General features: G+C 38.3%; 1 protein-coding gene across 1 annotated transcript in view; it reads left to right on the top strand.

Moving 5' to 3' along the window:
* The window catches only part of HBS1L (HBS1 like translational GTPase), a 54,600-nt gene that overhangs the window by 19,500 nt on the left and 18,153 nt on the right, over positions 1-16,947 (top strand). Inside the window, exons 5-9 of the mRNA XM_061623914.1 lie at positions 10,974-11,082; positions 12,815-13,068; positions 13,204-13,369; positions 15,749-15,866; positions 16,740-16,886. Of these exons, the coding sequence (XP_061479898.1) occupies positions 10,974-11,082; positions 12,815-13,068; positions 13,204-13,369; positions 15,749-15,866; positions 16,740-16,886 (794 nt within the window). The remainder of the gene's footprint in view (positions 1-10,973; positions 11,083-12,814; positions 13,069-13,203; positions 13,370-15,748; positions 15,867-16,739; positions 16,887-16,947) is intronic.

Raw genomic sequence — 16,947 nt, 5'->3', positions numbered from 1 at the left:
TTTGGTGCAGAGTTTAGATTACCCAGGTGTGTTGTATTGTCAGTGCAGACAACTCTAGTTGGTATACAGACTGTATGCCTAATGTCAAAATTGCTTATATTAAGTCAGTAGTGATTGGTGAGGCGGGGTTGTGCAGCTCACTTCTGGATGGCAGATATGGGGAGCACAACACGATGTGGGCGCAGTGGTGAAGCCAATCTGACACTCCTGTCGTTGTACCCACACCACACTGTATTCCCTGTATCTTGGCCCCTGTGATAAGCGGCAGCAACATTTGCTGTCCAGAAGCCAGCTACGCAACCCCATCTTAGGCACTCCACTGACCACTGCTGTATTGCGTATGTGTTTTGTTATAGCACTGCTTCACTGAAGTCTCCTGAAATGTTAAGTAGTCACATGTGTGCAAAATGATCCTTATTTGAAACAGCTATTAGAATGTAGCTATGGTTAAAAGCTTCGTCATTTTTTTTACATCAGTAATAATGTGGGATAGTGAATAGAGCCTCCTGTGCAAGAATCACCCATTTGGTAACAAGATTGACAGTCTGTCTGATACAGCTGTGTGTGGGCTTTAGAAAGGAAGTGGCTTATGTCAAAAGCAGTGAGAAACATTTCAACATGTTTTTGAGCTTCACTTTGTATATACACCTACACTGGAAAAAATGACACTCCCAAGACTTTCCCCCTGAGATATTTGGTCTTGCAAGTCTTAACGCTAGCATAGAATATTTTGAAAGAACACCACTTTAAAAGCTAGGACAGATTTCTTTTACGTATCAACAGGAAATCAGTAGAATGTGCTGCTGTGTATGGCTCAATAATGAAATCATGTTTAGTGTTCTCTTCCATAACTGAGTTCAGTAAAAAACAAACAAACCATGCTAATATTAATTTAAAAGGATAGTGGCATTTATTATGTTCAAGATATGAGCAATTTTACATATTCAACGGGAATTACTTCTCTGAATTTCCTTCTACAAGGCTCATATCGTAGTAGGTTACAATATACTAAAGATCAGAAGCAGAAAAATAACCTATATTTATATAGAAGGCTTTGTCCTCTGTTGTCTGTAGAAAAAAAGGAAGTGGCTATTATTGTCTGGCTATCATATTGGGTAGCTTTCTTGCATTTATCTTCACAATTGGCAAGGCTAAGAGATGGTGACCTCCCCAAGCCAAACTGAATCTTCTAGCCACTACTTAATGTGCATATTTCATACAGGTAGCAGAATATGGATTACCTTGGCACAGTATTTTACAGACTTTTAAGATACTACTAGTACAATATTCCTATTGCTACCATATATATCTGCTGCCTTGTTTGTTGCAGTCTTGTGAGCTGTAACTTGTACCTCTTAATATCATTTGATTAAAAATCCTAGAGTATCACCTTACTAACCCCAGATAAACCTTAATAGCTTTTTTTATTTCTGTTTCTTAATATGAAAACTTTGGAAACAAAACTCACCTTTAAAATGATCAGTTGTAACAATTTTCACCGTAAACTTTTCACAAGATTTTCCAAAGTATTCAGAATAATTGATTTCCATCATTAGTACTTCGAAGTCTAAATGTAGCTAAGAAAATAAAATTCATATTTCTGTAAAGATTTTCTAAATGCAGTGCTTCATGTATTGCAAGCTATTTATCTTGTCAAATTGCTTCGAGACTTACGTTTGTAAAAAGCCATTGATAAATGTTCCAATAATAATATGTATCATTTCATCAAATTTTTGTTTAATCTTGTAAGAATGCCCTTGTTCTTCCAGTGTGCTTAGTTTTATGAACTTTACCATCATTATAGCTATCAACAACCATTGCTTTATGCATTTTCATAATTTTACCTTTGTAAATTTCCATTATATTGGGAACGAAACGGAAATGAATTAACATAAATTATGTTGTTTTGCTATCAATATTTTCACAATGCTGGTACAGATGTATTCTCTCACAGTATATCTGCCTGTCACTACCCCATGTTCTGCATCTCTAGCAGTTTGGATTAGACTTCTGAATGTTGCGTAGTTTCTTAGTGCCCATTAAATTCAACCTAGTTCGTTGGGTTAGAAAAATCTTAAAAATCTAAGTTAGATAGTGCACTATTTACTAATGATTCCTGACACTATCTAAAACTACATTGTCTGCACACACTGTTTGGAACCTCCAGTCTCTCCTCATTTTCTTTTAGTTTTTTTTTAATCAGGAGTAAATTACTCCCATTATTTTAGTATACAAAAATACTTCAGCTTAGCAATTCTTATAATATTTACAAGCATCATAATTTTAAATGTATTTATTTATTTATTATTTCCATATATAGCCCACTTACTATCTAAAAGATCTCAAAGGGTTTTACAGTAGAATACACAAGTTACAATAAAAAATCAAATTAATTTACAAAACAAACATCAATATCCATATACATAAACATATACATAAACACAGCATAAAAGTCAGCGTTCACCAAGGGAATCATTTAGAATCGTCTTGATTCTAAAAGTTGTGCTGTGGGGTCTTAAACACAGATAGAGGCTTCATTGTTAACCCCAACACATTTTAACCTTTGCCAATGGTGAAATGTAATGAAGTTTTATGTATTAGAAGGTGAGTGATTTTTGGTTTGAAGAGCTGTATGGTGGGAACAGCTGTAGACTGCTATAGTCAGTGAAGATTAGCTTTGCATGCAAAAAGTCAATTTTTTTAGTTTTTCATTACTGACCTACTGAAAGCAGGAAGAAACCTCTGCTGAGCCATTGGCGAACTGGGGTTGGTCAGAGGAGGAGGAGGAGAACCAGTGTTCTGCCCCACTACAAAGTTCCATATTTATGCTCTTAACTCCCATTTTCTTGACACAGAGTTATATCAGCGTAAAAGATTGTCCTGAATCTGGCACAGTAGGGAGGATAATGATGAAGCTGGGCAATTCTCTGTCTTCTGCCTACTTCTTCTCTTGCATCACACATAAAGCACTTCTCATCAAAATTCCTGAAAGTGGTACTGATTTTGCTCCGCACAGGATGATCTGGTGTTATCTGTATGTTGTATGATGAGCCTTGGCCCCAAGTCTTCCTAACTGGGCTGCAAACTTCATTCAGTGGCTACTGCTGGATAGAGAGGCCGGTTATGGAGATTGGCCCATGAGGACATTTCTCTCTCTAGGCTGGTGATGCCGCCTAAGCACGTTTAATCAGCTGTACGTTTCATTAACTTCTGTGGGATGTGCTGTCAGTTAAATGTGCATTTGATTGCAACCATAATTCACCATTTCCTTTATTTTAAAGCAGGTAGCCGATAGCTATCATGACACTGAATTTTGAAAAAACAAAAAAATATAGCAACCTGTGCACATTGGATAGCTTACCCTGGTAAACTTTCATATAGCTATCAATAATTCAGTATAGGTTCTATGATGTAATGCCTAACTGTACTGATACCTTTTTAGTCAAATACTGTAGTTTTTTCTATGTATAATGTACAAGAAGTATCACCATACTTATGAACTGTGCAGATTTTTCTCAAGTGTGCATTAAATTGGTAACATTGGATATCATAGAAGCAATTGAGTGCTGATTAGTTCAGTGTACTTAATCAGCCCACTGCATTGATACAGCTTAGTATTATGTTTTGCAAATGGGATTCAAAGCAGCTTTAACAGTTTCACACTCTGATTTCAAATGTTTCCTTCCGTAAATGTGTTACTGCTAACACATTTAGATAACGAACGTGAAATCATCTATTCAGTATTTTTAATGTCCTTTAACCTGGCACTGCTGTTATTGACATTCTCACATATAAATCTAGGTTAATGTAACATACCTACAAAATAGAATGTCAAACTATGTTGCTGGCTCCCTACCTAATTTTGTAGAAAAATAACCTTAGTTTTTCAAATAAAAGATAAATAAAAAATAAAAGGTGAACCTTGTTCATAAATGGAAAGTAAGAAAGCATATCTATGTGATCCATGCTTCTGATTTTCTCAGAAATTAGCAGAAAGAAAATCAAGGGTTAAAGATGTGACCAAATGCAAACTATTTAAGCCATTTTGGCATATAAGTGGTATATAATAATTTAATAGTTGTGTAGATGTAGCTTTTTTACCTAACATGATCTACAAAGAATCTACAAACAAAAAGCAACCCTTCTCTTTTATACAAATGTCTAGAAATACAGTTTTGCAGTTAATTACCCTGAAGAATAAAGGAGAAAAATGGGTGATGGTAAAACATTTGAAGTGGGTCCCCTATTGCCGTTTGTGCAATTCAGGGAGGTGGAGATCCAGACCTGAAAAGGTTGTGGGCCAATGGTTCCCAAACTGCCCCCTCCCACCACTTGGAAATTGCTGAGGGAAATTATTTTTCTGCCTGCTGTAGTAATTGCAATGTGCTGTGCTAGATGCTGTATGATTTTAATTATATCTTTATTACTACTTTTATTTCTTGTATAGAATTCAAATTTATAATACAGTAAGATACAATATAAGGAATAAAAGCGATAAAGTACAATTAAAATTAATACAAATACTTAAATCAGACACATTACAGGCCGTCTGAATGAAGCTAATGGATGACAGGTGGTCCATGGACCAGTGTATGGAATATCACTTGTAATTCTTAAGAAGGCAAGTGTCAGTGGAATTTATATCCATTCTTGTTTTTCCACTATGGAAGTGAGCATAGGCCAGTGAGGAAGCTCTAGCCTGTAAGGCACTAATGCATGGATAGTTGGGCAGCCATTTCCAGGATACTTCAACAGCCACCTTTGTAACTATTGTACTATTGTTTATTTTACTGTATTTTAAATACATTGGAAAACACCTTGAACTACAGTTAGTAGGTGAGATATAAATACTCCTCAATGAATGAAGAGTGGCATTAGGAAGTGATTATGCTGTTATGTGTGATACCAGACAAATCCTACAACTTCTTGTTTTTTACCTTTCAACTTGAAATGCTCCCTACCAAAAACCATTTGCTCTGGGTTGAGAGACTCTTAGGAATCATGTGGTACAGTGTGGAGGGCTGCAGATGGAGAGGCAGTTGACAGAAATTACCCTTGTTGTACATCATGGAGGAGCATTTCAGGATCCATGCCTGTGTATGGCCTGGTCACACTAACCCAGGGATGGGGAATATGTGGCCCTCCAGATGCTTTAGGACTCCCAACTCCTATCTCCCATCAGCCACCATGGCCAATGGCAAGGAATTATGCTAGTTGTAGTCCAACAACATCTGCAGGACCACAGGTTTCTCCATCCCTCTGCTAAGCCAAATCATGGTTTCCATGGTTTGGCTTAGTGTGACATGTGAACCAGGCCTATGTATGTTGTACACATTTTTAACCAATGAATGGAGATTAGATCTGCAGAGTGGGTTGAGCCTGATGCTACAGTTGTAATCCCCCTCCTCAATGCATACAAAAAAGGCATTAATAATAGACTTTGATTTATCATGCAATTGCCTTGAAACATATATATTGTAAACCTTGATACTACCAAATAATTGTTTGTGCTGCAAGCATACATATTAATGGTGAAAGCAAAAAGTGTGAAATTGTGCTGTACTTTACAGTGTATGCGTAAATTTGGTTTGGGTTGTCAAAAGTCACTTGAGAAATAAATAAATTGGCAAACCAAAAAAATTGAATTTCCTCCAATATGTGTGCAAGAGATGTCGAGTAAGATGGGTTAACCCATGAGATGTTGTTGGATTTTAACTCCCATCATTCCTGACTTTTGGCTAAACTGACGGGCATGATGGAAGCTGGGAGACCAGCAACAGCTAGATGGCCATAGGCTGCCCCTTCTGCTGGTGCTTAGTACATTGAAAGTGTTACTGTTACAGAAGTTCATTTATTTTAACCTTGAGAACTGGTGGATGAGTGTTATGGGTGATAGAACAGGGAGGGGAAGTATTTACCAGAGTAGAGATATTCGCAAGATATTGTACACTTTGGAACTTTCAAACTGTTGGCTCACTTTTCCATTCCTCTAATTCCTAAACCAAGGCAAGCACACATTGGATGCGGCTTTATAAAATAATTCATTTGCTATTTTAAGTTTCAGTAGCTACATATCATCTGCTACCTATTTTTGTGCACTTAAAAGGTGTGTGCATTCTCAGCAAATTTTATTTTAAACTGATTTGTGTGAAATCTTTACCTCATTTACATGTGCAAAGGAGAACAATGTGTCTTTTAATTCCTTTCAATTTCCCATGAGCTCTGTGTGTGTGTGTGTGTGTGTGTTTAGGCAGCATCCAATGTAATTTATTTATTTATTTTATACCCCGCTCTTCCTTCCAGCAGGAGCCCAGGGCGGCAAACAGAAACACTAAAAACACTTAAAAACATCATAAAAAGGCCTTAAAATACATTAAAACAAAACAAAAACATAAAAAAAACTTTAAAAAAACTTTAATCCAAGTTGTATTTGGTTTGCTGATTAAATTTAAACTTCCTGTCAGGTTCCCAAAATTTGAAATCTTTTAAATTGGCTGAATTATTAAAGCAGTCAATTCTTATTATCCCAAGAATGGTTAACATACTATTAAAAAGCAGAAGCTTATAATGCCCTGGAAAATTGCAGGATTTTTGGCATACTTAATTTTTGGATAATGTAGCAAGTACCTTGGACTGTGCATAATACTTGAAGTGTCTTGGAACACTATCATTGCCCTTGATGTTTAGGACTGGGTTCTTTGATCTCTGTCCACAGGGCTTTGCGGGTCATATTCATGATGCATCATGCCTGTAACAATAACTCAGCAAGGAGAGCAAGGTGAAATATCTTCCGATAACACGCATGCTGTGTGTATGCAGCCACCCTGCGTTGGGCAAGAGAATCTGAGGAAAGAAGGAAACGTTGCAAGATGCATGGGGCTTCCACCAAGTCAGCAGCCTGGGTTGTGTCTCTTTCCTCAGTAACATGTAGTAACAGTAACATTTTAAGTTATGCGCTGACACCATCCTGTTGTGCATTTCAGCTACCCCTCCATGCAACTGGGGCTGGGAAATGTTAAGCACAATGACATTGGGGCACAATAAGTTGGAGGTACAAATTGCGTGGGGGAGAATTCAACAGGGTCCCATTGTCAGCAGCAACGTTGTGTTTCATATGTGTAGTTTCACCATGAAGTCCCAACATTTACAACATTTTCTGCATTGTTAACTTTGATTTTATCGTTTAACATCTTGTTTTAGAATGAAGAAATGCTTTCTCCCAGAATAGAAAAGCCACATTTATGTTCTCTCTCTTTGATGTAATTTTTATTCCTGTTCAGAAGAGCCTGTCTGAAGAGTTGTGGACACATTAATTTAAGATAGAGACTCACTGTGTGCACTACCATGAGTGTACACAGTGAGAGTGTGGTAGTGCTGTGATCCAGTGCACACTTACCTGGGGGTAAGTTCCATTGAACCCAATGAAGCTTGCTTCTGAGTACACATCATATTTAGAGTAGATCCACTGAAATCAGTGCCCTTGAGTTAGAGACTGATTTGAGTGGGTCTACTCAGAATTTGCTTTTGTCAGATACAACTATACAGGCTTAGCTGTGTTTCTGTAAAATGTATACATTGTTGATTTCTAAAGCACACTTGTAACTGACCAGTTAATAGCGCCATCCTCTGGTGTAGTAATGTCAGATTTGTTGCCTGATGCTACTTTGTTTCTGGAAACTAGACTAAATTGCAGTAAAAATACGACTCATTACATGTTGTACTTTCAGTTTTACATACTCATAATGAACCAGAACCTCAACAGAAATGCTATTAATTCTGTTGAACGTTACCATAGACTATATACATTTTCAGTTTAGATTAACTGGTTTGTGGAGAAATGTTCACAGGGCTATCCCCCATTTAGTGCTGACACTGCTTTTTGCATGCCTATTTATGGTCAGACAACTGCATATCGTTGACCAATGTTTTCCCTGGTTGTCGATGAAACACACATTGCAGTCATTTAGTAAGATACATTGAATAAGAAAACACCACAAACAGTTGTGGTTATTGCAGAATGTGAGAATCAAGTGATTAGAGACCTTCCGTGGAAGCATACTGAATAAAATGTTTAATGCACAAATGATTCCTGAATACTACTCTCACAGAACTTGAAGGCAACAATTTGCTTGGAGAAAATTGAATGTATTAGCCCATGTATGCACAGTGGATGTCTTCAGTTCCATTTTATACAGCTTGGACTCTCATTTCTCTCAGACTGTTTGCCTTGTGTCATCTGCTCCCCTCCTATACTCCAGTGTGTTTTCTTTTCCCTAAAATCTTACGTTAATGTAGCACAAGTTGAGTATGGTTTGTTTTTCACTCTGTTGGTCAGTCTTTATCTGATGTTTTACCTTTTACACTGTGTGTGCTGTTTCACATATATGTGATAACTAATGCAGTGCAACTGTAAAATGAAGAAGCAAGAGCACAAAATCCCATGAACAAGTTCCAGCTATAGGCAGCAATTTCTGTTTTATGGTGTATGTTTTTCTTGCAAGCCAGGCAAAGTTATTACTGTACTGAACTCTGTTGATTCTGTTGTGTGGGGCAAATGCATGCTATATGTGTCAAATGTGCACTAATTAGTTAAAAAAACACTGTTCTAGATTGCATAATATCCAATTGTGACAGCTTGGTCATACAAGAGCCATTCTACTAACAGAAGCCTCATTCTTTGTGTAACGCAACAGCCAAAACCAGTGAGTGTCTTGTGCTTGCAAAAGATGATGCACAACCACTTTTATTATACTCTGTGACAGTTACGCTTTGTGTGCTACCTGTTGAGCAATAGCATTGACTTTCAGTATAAGGTTAGTGCAAGAAATTTGAATCTTGCCCTCTGTAGGTGCTAAGCACTGTTTTACTCCAGTTGACACATTTATTGACAAAACATTTAAAGGAATGGTTTGTCAGAATAGCCCACTGCAATATATATCTGGAGGGGATTGCATTTTATCTGGCCATATTCTACAGAAACAAATCTAGCTGACCTATCTAGTTATCCCAGGGCCTGCTTGTGGGCTTCCCATAGGCATCTGGCTGCTGAGAACAGGATGCTGGACTAGATGGACATTTGGACTGATCCAGAGGACTCTTTTTAATGTTCTTAAATACTTCAAGGAACAATGTTCTTGATATCTATACTAAATTAATAATATGTAGCTGGGTTATATTCTAGTTGAAACCCTTTTAAAATGCATTTTTCTAAACTCTCACGCAACCTCTAAATACACATACAATGCTGTCTTGAAACTCTGGTCGCAAGATAAATGCATTGTGTGTTCCAGGTGGCTCTTAGTTATTGTGACTGCTGCAATCACGGAAATTGCTACCAGTCTGAAACTGTACCTGCCTGGTTCTTTACAATACACATTGTACTTGTGGGTTTCTACTTGGGGGCACTGAACAGCTCATTTGGAAAAGAAATTACAGTGTGCAAACAGGCTCTTAAGCTTTGTAAGGGAGTAGTAGCTGAAAGCAACGGGGCTTGTACTTGGAAACCCCCTTCTGTAATTTCTATTTAGGAAATAACCTTTTTCTAAATAACTCATTGTTCTCACTTGGGGAATTATTCAAAAACAACTTGCAAGGAGCTTAATGTCTCTGGAGTGTTTGGTACAGCTTAGTTCAATTCTGCATGCAGTCATACGCCTGGGTGATGACCCCAGTGCTTAGTAGGCAGGGGAATACAGCAGTGTGGATGGCCAGGATGCGTGGCTTCCTCCTGTTGTTCAGTGGCTGGTGCATCTTGTTCATTATGTTCCGTTAAAACATTAAAGCCTCTTGTTTTGAAATGTACCGTTGGTGCATACCACAGCTGAAAATCAGGAAAACCAAGTACAACACACTGTAATGTAAAAGACTGGCAAGGTTGTTTGTGCCTTGGGCCAATTAAATCTGAACCACAGAAATTCATGTTCTATAACTAGAATAAATTATGCAGATTAGTCAAACATACATTTGCTTTGAATACTCTTTCCAGAATTGAAGAGTTGAAAGATTTTGTGTGTGTTTTTTAATGATTAGAGAAATACGAAAGTTGGAGATAATTGGGTGTAGAGCCAGGATTCAGGACATGTAGTCAAGGGCTAAGCTAGGAAGTGAAATCTCACTCTGTCCCATAGGAAAGTGTAACTCCCCTTCCCTGTCTACATTTAGCTTGAGAGAGCACCCAAACTCAAACTATAGCAGAATATTAGGAAAATCCACAAATCCCAATATTATCACAATGGCTAGAAAACACCTGGGATACTGCTGCAGAAACTTTCAGCCCCAGAATCCTGCAAAAAGAAACAAATGTCTGGAAAGATGAACCTAATTTCTTGGATATATATATCCAAGAAGAAGCAAGGGAAAGTCTGAGCAGACAAATATAACAGTATATATGCTTTATACCCTGACTTTTGATAATTGAATGAAAAGGGAAACAGACAGTACAGCTAGGTCTTTCAGACATGAGGTAGGAGGAGGAAAATGTTAAAGGGACACTATCTCAAATGTCAGTATACAGCTTAGATAAAACAAAAGATTAAACAATAAGAACCACTCCCGGTTGAAGTTTGAGGAGTTTCAAAAACATTTTTCTAACACAAAAATTAATAGGACACCAAATTTGACGAGGGACATCAGCTATAAATGTTTGGCACCCCTCTGCAGATAGAAAGTGTATATATACCAACTATTTATTATTTTTATTAATTTTAGGTTTCCATTTTTCCTCTTTGAAAAGCTCAGTATGGCTAAGAATTTTAATTAGTTCTGAATTTTCAAAAGTTTAGTCTACATTGCTGCAGAAATGGGTTTTTATAAGATGCTTGTAGGCAGCTACACAAATCATTTTTAGGGTCTAGCTTTTAAAAAGATACAAGTTACCTATTGTCAAATTACTGAGATCACACAGTAGACTGCTGGGGATTCAGCCTTCTTACTCTATCCTTACACTATATGTGCATTATTTTTCCTCCCACTAGAAAAAGCCAGAGATTCACAGACAACCAGAATTGAATCTGATGTTGTGCCCAAAGTTACCAAAATGACAGTGTCTGGAAAGAAACAAGCTACTGGTTTTGAAGTTCCATGGTAAGCCTTCATCCCTCAGAAGGTACACTTGCATCACTCTTCCTTCAGATTGCTGCACCTGTAGCAAAAATGTTTTTGTCTATTTTTACAGCAATTTAGTCTTAATATGCCACAAAGCTAAGGAGCGTGGCTTCTTATTTGACTCATAATTACTTTCAGAGGAGGGCATCCTGCATTTGTAAGTTTTTTTGAAAAACCCTTTCATTCTGAGTAGCACAGACAGAACAGCTAGCCACTTCACTTTAAAACATCTGTTTCACAAAGTGCTAAGTTTTCTGAAGGTTTGTAATATAATTTCGCAAATTGAATTGTTGCAAGCTAAATTATTTGAAGTATAAGAGCAAGAAAAGAGGATTGATGGTGTCCATATGTAGGCCTGTGATGGTTGTACTGACTGGCCTGATTTGCTCATAAAAGCCTCTACACTTACTGGATTAAAGAGCCTTCTATAATCAGAGGGATACCACCTGATACAACTCTTCATGTATAAGCAATGCTGTCCTAGCAAGTGATACAATTCAAGGGACTGCTTCTGAAAGGGTTCAGAGGTCCTGCTGCAGCCATGGAGCTCTCCACACAGCTCTTTGGATCAGAGTATGGCCTGCTACAAGTAACTCTGAAATGGGTACATGATTCAGATATTCTCAACCAGACCTTTTAGTTACCTATGTCTGCATGTTTGACAAAAGGAAAACTCTGAACCAAGTCAATAAGATGGAAGTAACAGTGGGAATGCAACACACGTATGCTGGTAGTTGGGGAAATAAATATGGCCACATCACATAATCTAAACATCTGCTTTAAAATGAATGGGGCAGTTTCAATCTTGCACAGGCTTCTTTTTATTAGAATCCTCACAGTTCACATTTTAAATTTACAAAATGAGTTTATATTCAGCATTTCTTAAGAGCTAGTACTCAAATCTGTTCCTTAATCCTGAGTATGCACTCTTGCTTAAGAACATAATATAAATGACTCCTGTCAGATGCAGCTCCTTGTATTGTATCACTCATTACTGCAATGTTGCTTAGACATGGAGGGTTATGTCATGTGGTGTCTCTCTGCTTATAGTTCTATATTTTTATTCAGCAGAGGCTTCTCTCAGTGGCATGAAGGGAGGTGATTTTTGCCAGTTTCCTTTTCTGCAGTCCCTATATCATCTGCCATGCTCTTCTGAAGGGAGCATGGACTGCAGGGAACCAACCTCTGGAGCAGTTTTTGGGAGTGTGCAGAGCAGAGGGGCCATCAGCAAAAACTGCCTCTCTTCCTGTTCTTCCAAAAGAAGCCTCTGCTGGGTGAAAGAGCCTTCTGGTAGGAGAGATGCTCCTCTAGATACAACCTAAGTGTCATTTATCTTTTGTAAAGTCAGCATTTCAGGCTAGCTATTCAATGGGTGACTGCAGATGGCTGTTTGTCAAGTGACAACTTAGCACGGTGTGAATATAACGGTTTGGCACAATATACCCTTAACAAGTCTGATATCTAGGGAACAAGAAAAATGCCAAGATTCCCTTCTGTATTGAATCTGCCCTGTCGTGCCAACCACTTTACCAAATGGTTACATGCACACTGTGGTAAGTTACCTCTTGGTAAATGGCTGTCTATAGTCACCCACTGTCTGTGGCTATCGGGTAGTTTACCCCTTCTTTAAATTTTGATGTTTTAAGGTAAACTGTTCCATAAAATTTTGGAACTTTTTCTTCTTTTGAAATGCATTTTCTACTTCCTCTAGCATAAATGCCGAAGAGAATGGACATAATGCTTTTATACCACAAAAGGGACTCTCGGCTGGAGACGCCAATGTGGGGATAACAGAGATTCTTCCTAAACCACCTTTTCCATCCCAGACTGTCCAAGCATCAGAAGAACCAACACTGGCACCAACTTCAGTGAAAAAGTCTGGAAAAGCAAAACAGCAAATAGATGTGAAAACTGAGCTGGAGAAGAGACAAGGAGGAAAGCATCTGCTTAACCTTGTGGTAATAGGTAATATTTTGGAGTGAAAATGAATTGAATATGCATACGATTCTTCGCTTTTTCCTCAAGGGTAATATGATTTCTAACATGTATCTGTCAGAGATAATACCGCACAGATTTCTTATTCTTATTCTTATTTCTTAGGACATGTTGATGCAGGAAAAAGTACTCTAATGGGTCATTTGCTGTATCTTCTGGGCAATGTGAACAAACGGACTATGCATAAATATGAGCAGGAATCCAAGAAAGCTGGAAAAGCATCATTTGCTTATGCATGGGTCTTGGATGAGACAGGAGAAGAGAGAGAGAGGTTAGAAATACTCCTTTTAGTTTGAATTATTATTTGTAATGTACTTTTTGTAGCATAAGTTGATGTTTACTATTGCCAGCATGAATAAAAGTGATTGATATAAATGCTATGATGTTAAAATTGTTATCCCTGTTCTATTTTGTATTTTGTATTATTGTATTGTGTTTTAATTTTTCACATGTAAGTCGCCTAGAGTGGCCATTGATCAGATAGGCGACGCATAAATTAAATTTATTATATTATTATTATTATAAACCAAGGAAGTGACTTGTTGCATGACAGTGGTTTTCAAACTTTCTGCATGCAGAGGGACCTCCTGCAATCACACTTGTAATGGTGCATATAGTCCTGGTTGTTTCACCTGGAAAAGGTTCAGAAAAGAGCAACCAAAATGATCAAGGGGACAAAGCAATTCCCCCTATGAGGAAAGCTTACAATATCTGGAGCTTTTTAATTTAGAAAAAGGGTGAGAAATGGTGGACAATATATATGTATTATTACATTTCTATCCCACCTTTCCTCCAAGGAGCTCAAGGTGGTGTACATGCTTCTCCCTCTCTCCATTTTAGCCTCACAATAACCCTGTGAGGTAGTCTTTCACAGTCCAATCCACTTGTTGTGTAGCTTGGTAGAATTTGGTTTATGAATGGTGTGGAGAAAGTACATAGCATTTTTTCTCCTTCTCTCATACTGCTAGAACCCAGGCCCACCCAGTGAAACTGAATGTTGAAAGGAGGATAGAGATATCAATGGCTGTTAGTCAAGATGGGTGTGCACTATCTCCACTGTTGAAGGTAGTATGCCTCCCTACCAGTTACTGGGAATTGCAAGTGGGGAGAGTGCTCTTGCGCTCAGGTCCTGCTTGTGGGCTTTCCATAGGTATCTGGCTGGCTGCTGTAAGAACAGGATGCTGGATTAGTTTAACCTTTGGCCTGATCCAGCAGACCCTTCATACGTTCTGAACTTTGTTCATTCCACACTCTTGTTTGTGTTGTGCAAGAATCTGCCCATTAGCTACCAGGCCAAGTTCAAGGTTCTGGTTTTGGTGTACAAAGCCCTATGCAGCTTGGGACCAAAATACCTGAAAGATCGTTCTACTCCTTATGTACCCAGTTGATCACTGCGCTCTGCAGGTGGGGGCCTCCTGCAGATACCATCTTAGCAGGAGGTCCGTTCCACACAACATAGGAAGTGGGCCTTTAGTGTAGCGGCACCTACCCTGTGGAATTCCCTCCCCTTAAATATTAGGCAGGCACCATCCCTGTTATCTTTTCGGTGTCTGCTGAAGACCTTCCTCTTTCAACAAGCCTTTCAAGTTGAAACCTTACCCCACTCCGCAACTGTGTTGGAATTACCAGCCTGGGCTCCTACTGGAAGGAAGGGTGGGATATAAATCTAACAATAAATAAATAAATACTTTTAAAGATGTTTTTAAAGCTTTTTTTAAAAAAAACATGTTTTTAAAGCTGCTTTGTTTTAATATGTTTTGAATTTGAAGTCTTGTTTTTAAGATGTTTTAGAATCTTTTTAGTGTGTTTTTGCTTGCCTCAGGGCTCCTTCTAGGAGGAAGGGTGGGATATAAATTAATTAAATAAATAAATAAGAAGCATCTAAGTCATAGAATCTAGAGCATACGTTCAGTTTGTTGGGTCACAGTGTTACCTCATATGAACCACTACTCTACATGAACTGGGAGTTCTCTAGAACACACCCAAAACTCTCTTGTGAAGGTGCACAGTTGGATAATATTGGTTATGGTGGACTAACTGCTTGGATGGATTACTATGCTCTCACTGCTCCCTTGATCAGATTCTAGGGAACCTCGGAGTGCTCCAGGTACAGTTTGAAAACATCCTGCTGTAAGGCTATTGATCCCAGCTTTTGTTGTTGCCATTGCATTTAGGATGTGTGTATCCTCCTGTATTCAAAATTAGGGCTGAATTTCATGACTAGTTGACATGGTGAAGTAGCCATGAGATTGCTGTTCTTTGATGTGGTAACCAGTCTTGGATGGTGCTCTGGCATGTGGCCAGGATGGCAGCTCAGCACATCCTTGTTCATTCCACCATTTCATTGTTTCTTGATATTGCAAGCTCCCATGTTGGCACATTTCTCAGGATTGCTTACTGTACCAACTTGGTGATAGCTTTTTCATGTAACTGGAATGTAATGATTGTGTGAGTATCCTTATCATGGAAGGACAGTACTGCACTATAATCATATTAGGCATTTTTGGCCAATCACCTGCTTATCCCAAATAATTGGTGCATTATTTTTAGCACTAGTTCATTTTTAGCACTAGTTATGTGTATGAGTATGTGTGGTAAACTTTGAAAAGAATTGTAAATGACACATTGCATACCGGTGCTTTATTTTTAGGGGAGTGACGATGGATGTAGGTATGACCAAATTTGAGACAAAGACAAAAGTTATCACATTGATGGATGCTCCAGGCCATAAAGACTTCATTCCAAATATGATCACAGGAGCTGCAAAGGTAAAGACTTGCTTTTTTAGTATCCCTTGTCCAAATAGAAGTGATAACATAATTGGTAGTATTCAATGTAGCACTAAGGAGATTGTTCTATCAGTGCACGCATTTCTGCCAACTTCCCCTGTAGAATGATCTCTACTCTCCACCCCCATGTGCTCTTCCGGGGGCTTTCCCAACCCTCTGGAGCAGATTTGGGAAGGGTGCAAGGGCGCATGCAGGGAGACTGGGGTAGTTGGGCATTGCGCTAGTGGGAATCCTTGCACTGGCTTCTGTCAGCACAATGAGTTAATTGAATATGGCCCTTTGAATTGAGTTTTGTAGCCGTTTCATACACTGGCACTTATTTTTCCTCTACTGTGCTACAGTGTACCTGGATGGATTTGTTGTTGTTGTTGTTGTTATGATAGTCAATGGAAAGAGAATGTTTATTACTAGCAGCCTCTTACCAGGCATGGCTCAAGAATTCTAAGAACCCCCAAAAAATCAGTGGTTAAAATCAATGCACTAGTGAAAGGTTCAGTTTGCTATCTTGTTTCAAAATGGTATCCAATTGTATCCAAACACAGAGTATCCTCCTCTTTGATCTCAGGAACCATCGTGCAAAATTTGGTTACAGTATCTTAAGGTGTTCATATGCAAAGCAAACAGTTGTTTGTGGGATGGCATAGTGAATCTTAGCTCTGCGGTCCTTTCTTTCTTTTCAATATAATGGGTGCCATTGTGGTTTTCTGTTTTTTGAGCGACTCAAATATGTATATATTTTATTTTAAAGGGGGGAAGGTTCTTAGGAAGAAACTCCAGATGTGGTTGGACTCTAATATGACAAGGGTAAGAAACTCCAAGGAATACTGTGTAATAATAATTATTTTTCCTTAGGCTGATGTGGCTATATTAGTGGTGGATGCCAGCAGAGGGGAATTTGAAGCAGGATTTGAGACTGGTGGACAGACACGAGAACATGGTCTATTAGTTCGATCTCTTGGAGTAACACAGTTGGCAGTTGCTGTCAATAAAATGGACCAGGTATTTTCCCTTGACTTTCTTAAAATTTATTTTCTTTTATAAACGCAAGAAGAAAACGCAC

This window comes from Rhineura floridana, chromosome 4 (genome assembly GCF_030035675.1).
Source record: "Rhineura floridana isolate rRhiFlo1 chromosome 4, rRhiFlo1.hap2, whole genome shotgun sequence".
Lineage (NCBI taxonomy): Eukaryota > Metazoa > Chordata > Lepidosauria > Squamata > Rhineuridae > Rhineura > Rhineura floridana.
Note: the sequence above shows the minus strand (reverse complement) of the source record. Positions and strands in the feature narration are given on the sequence as shown.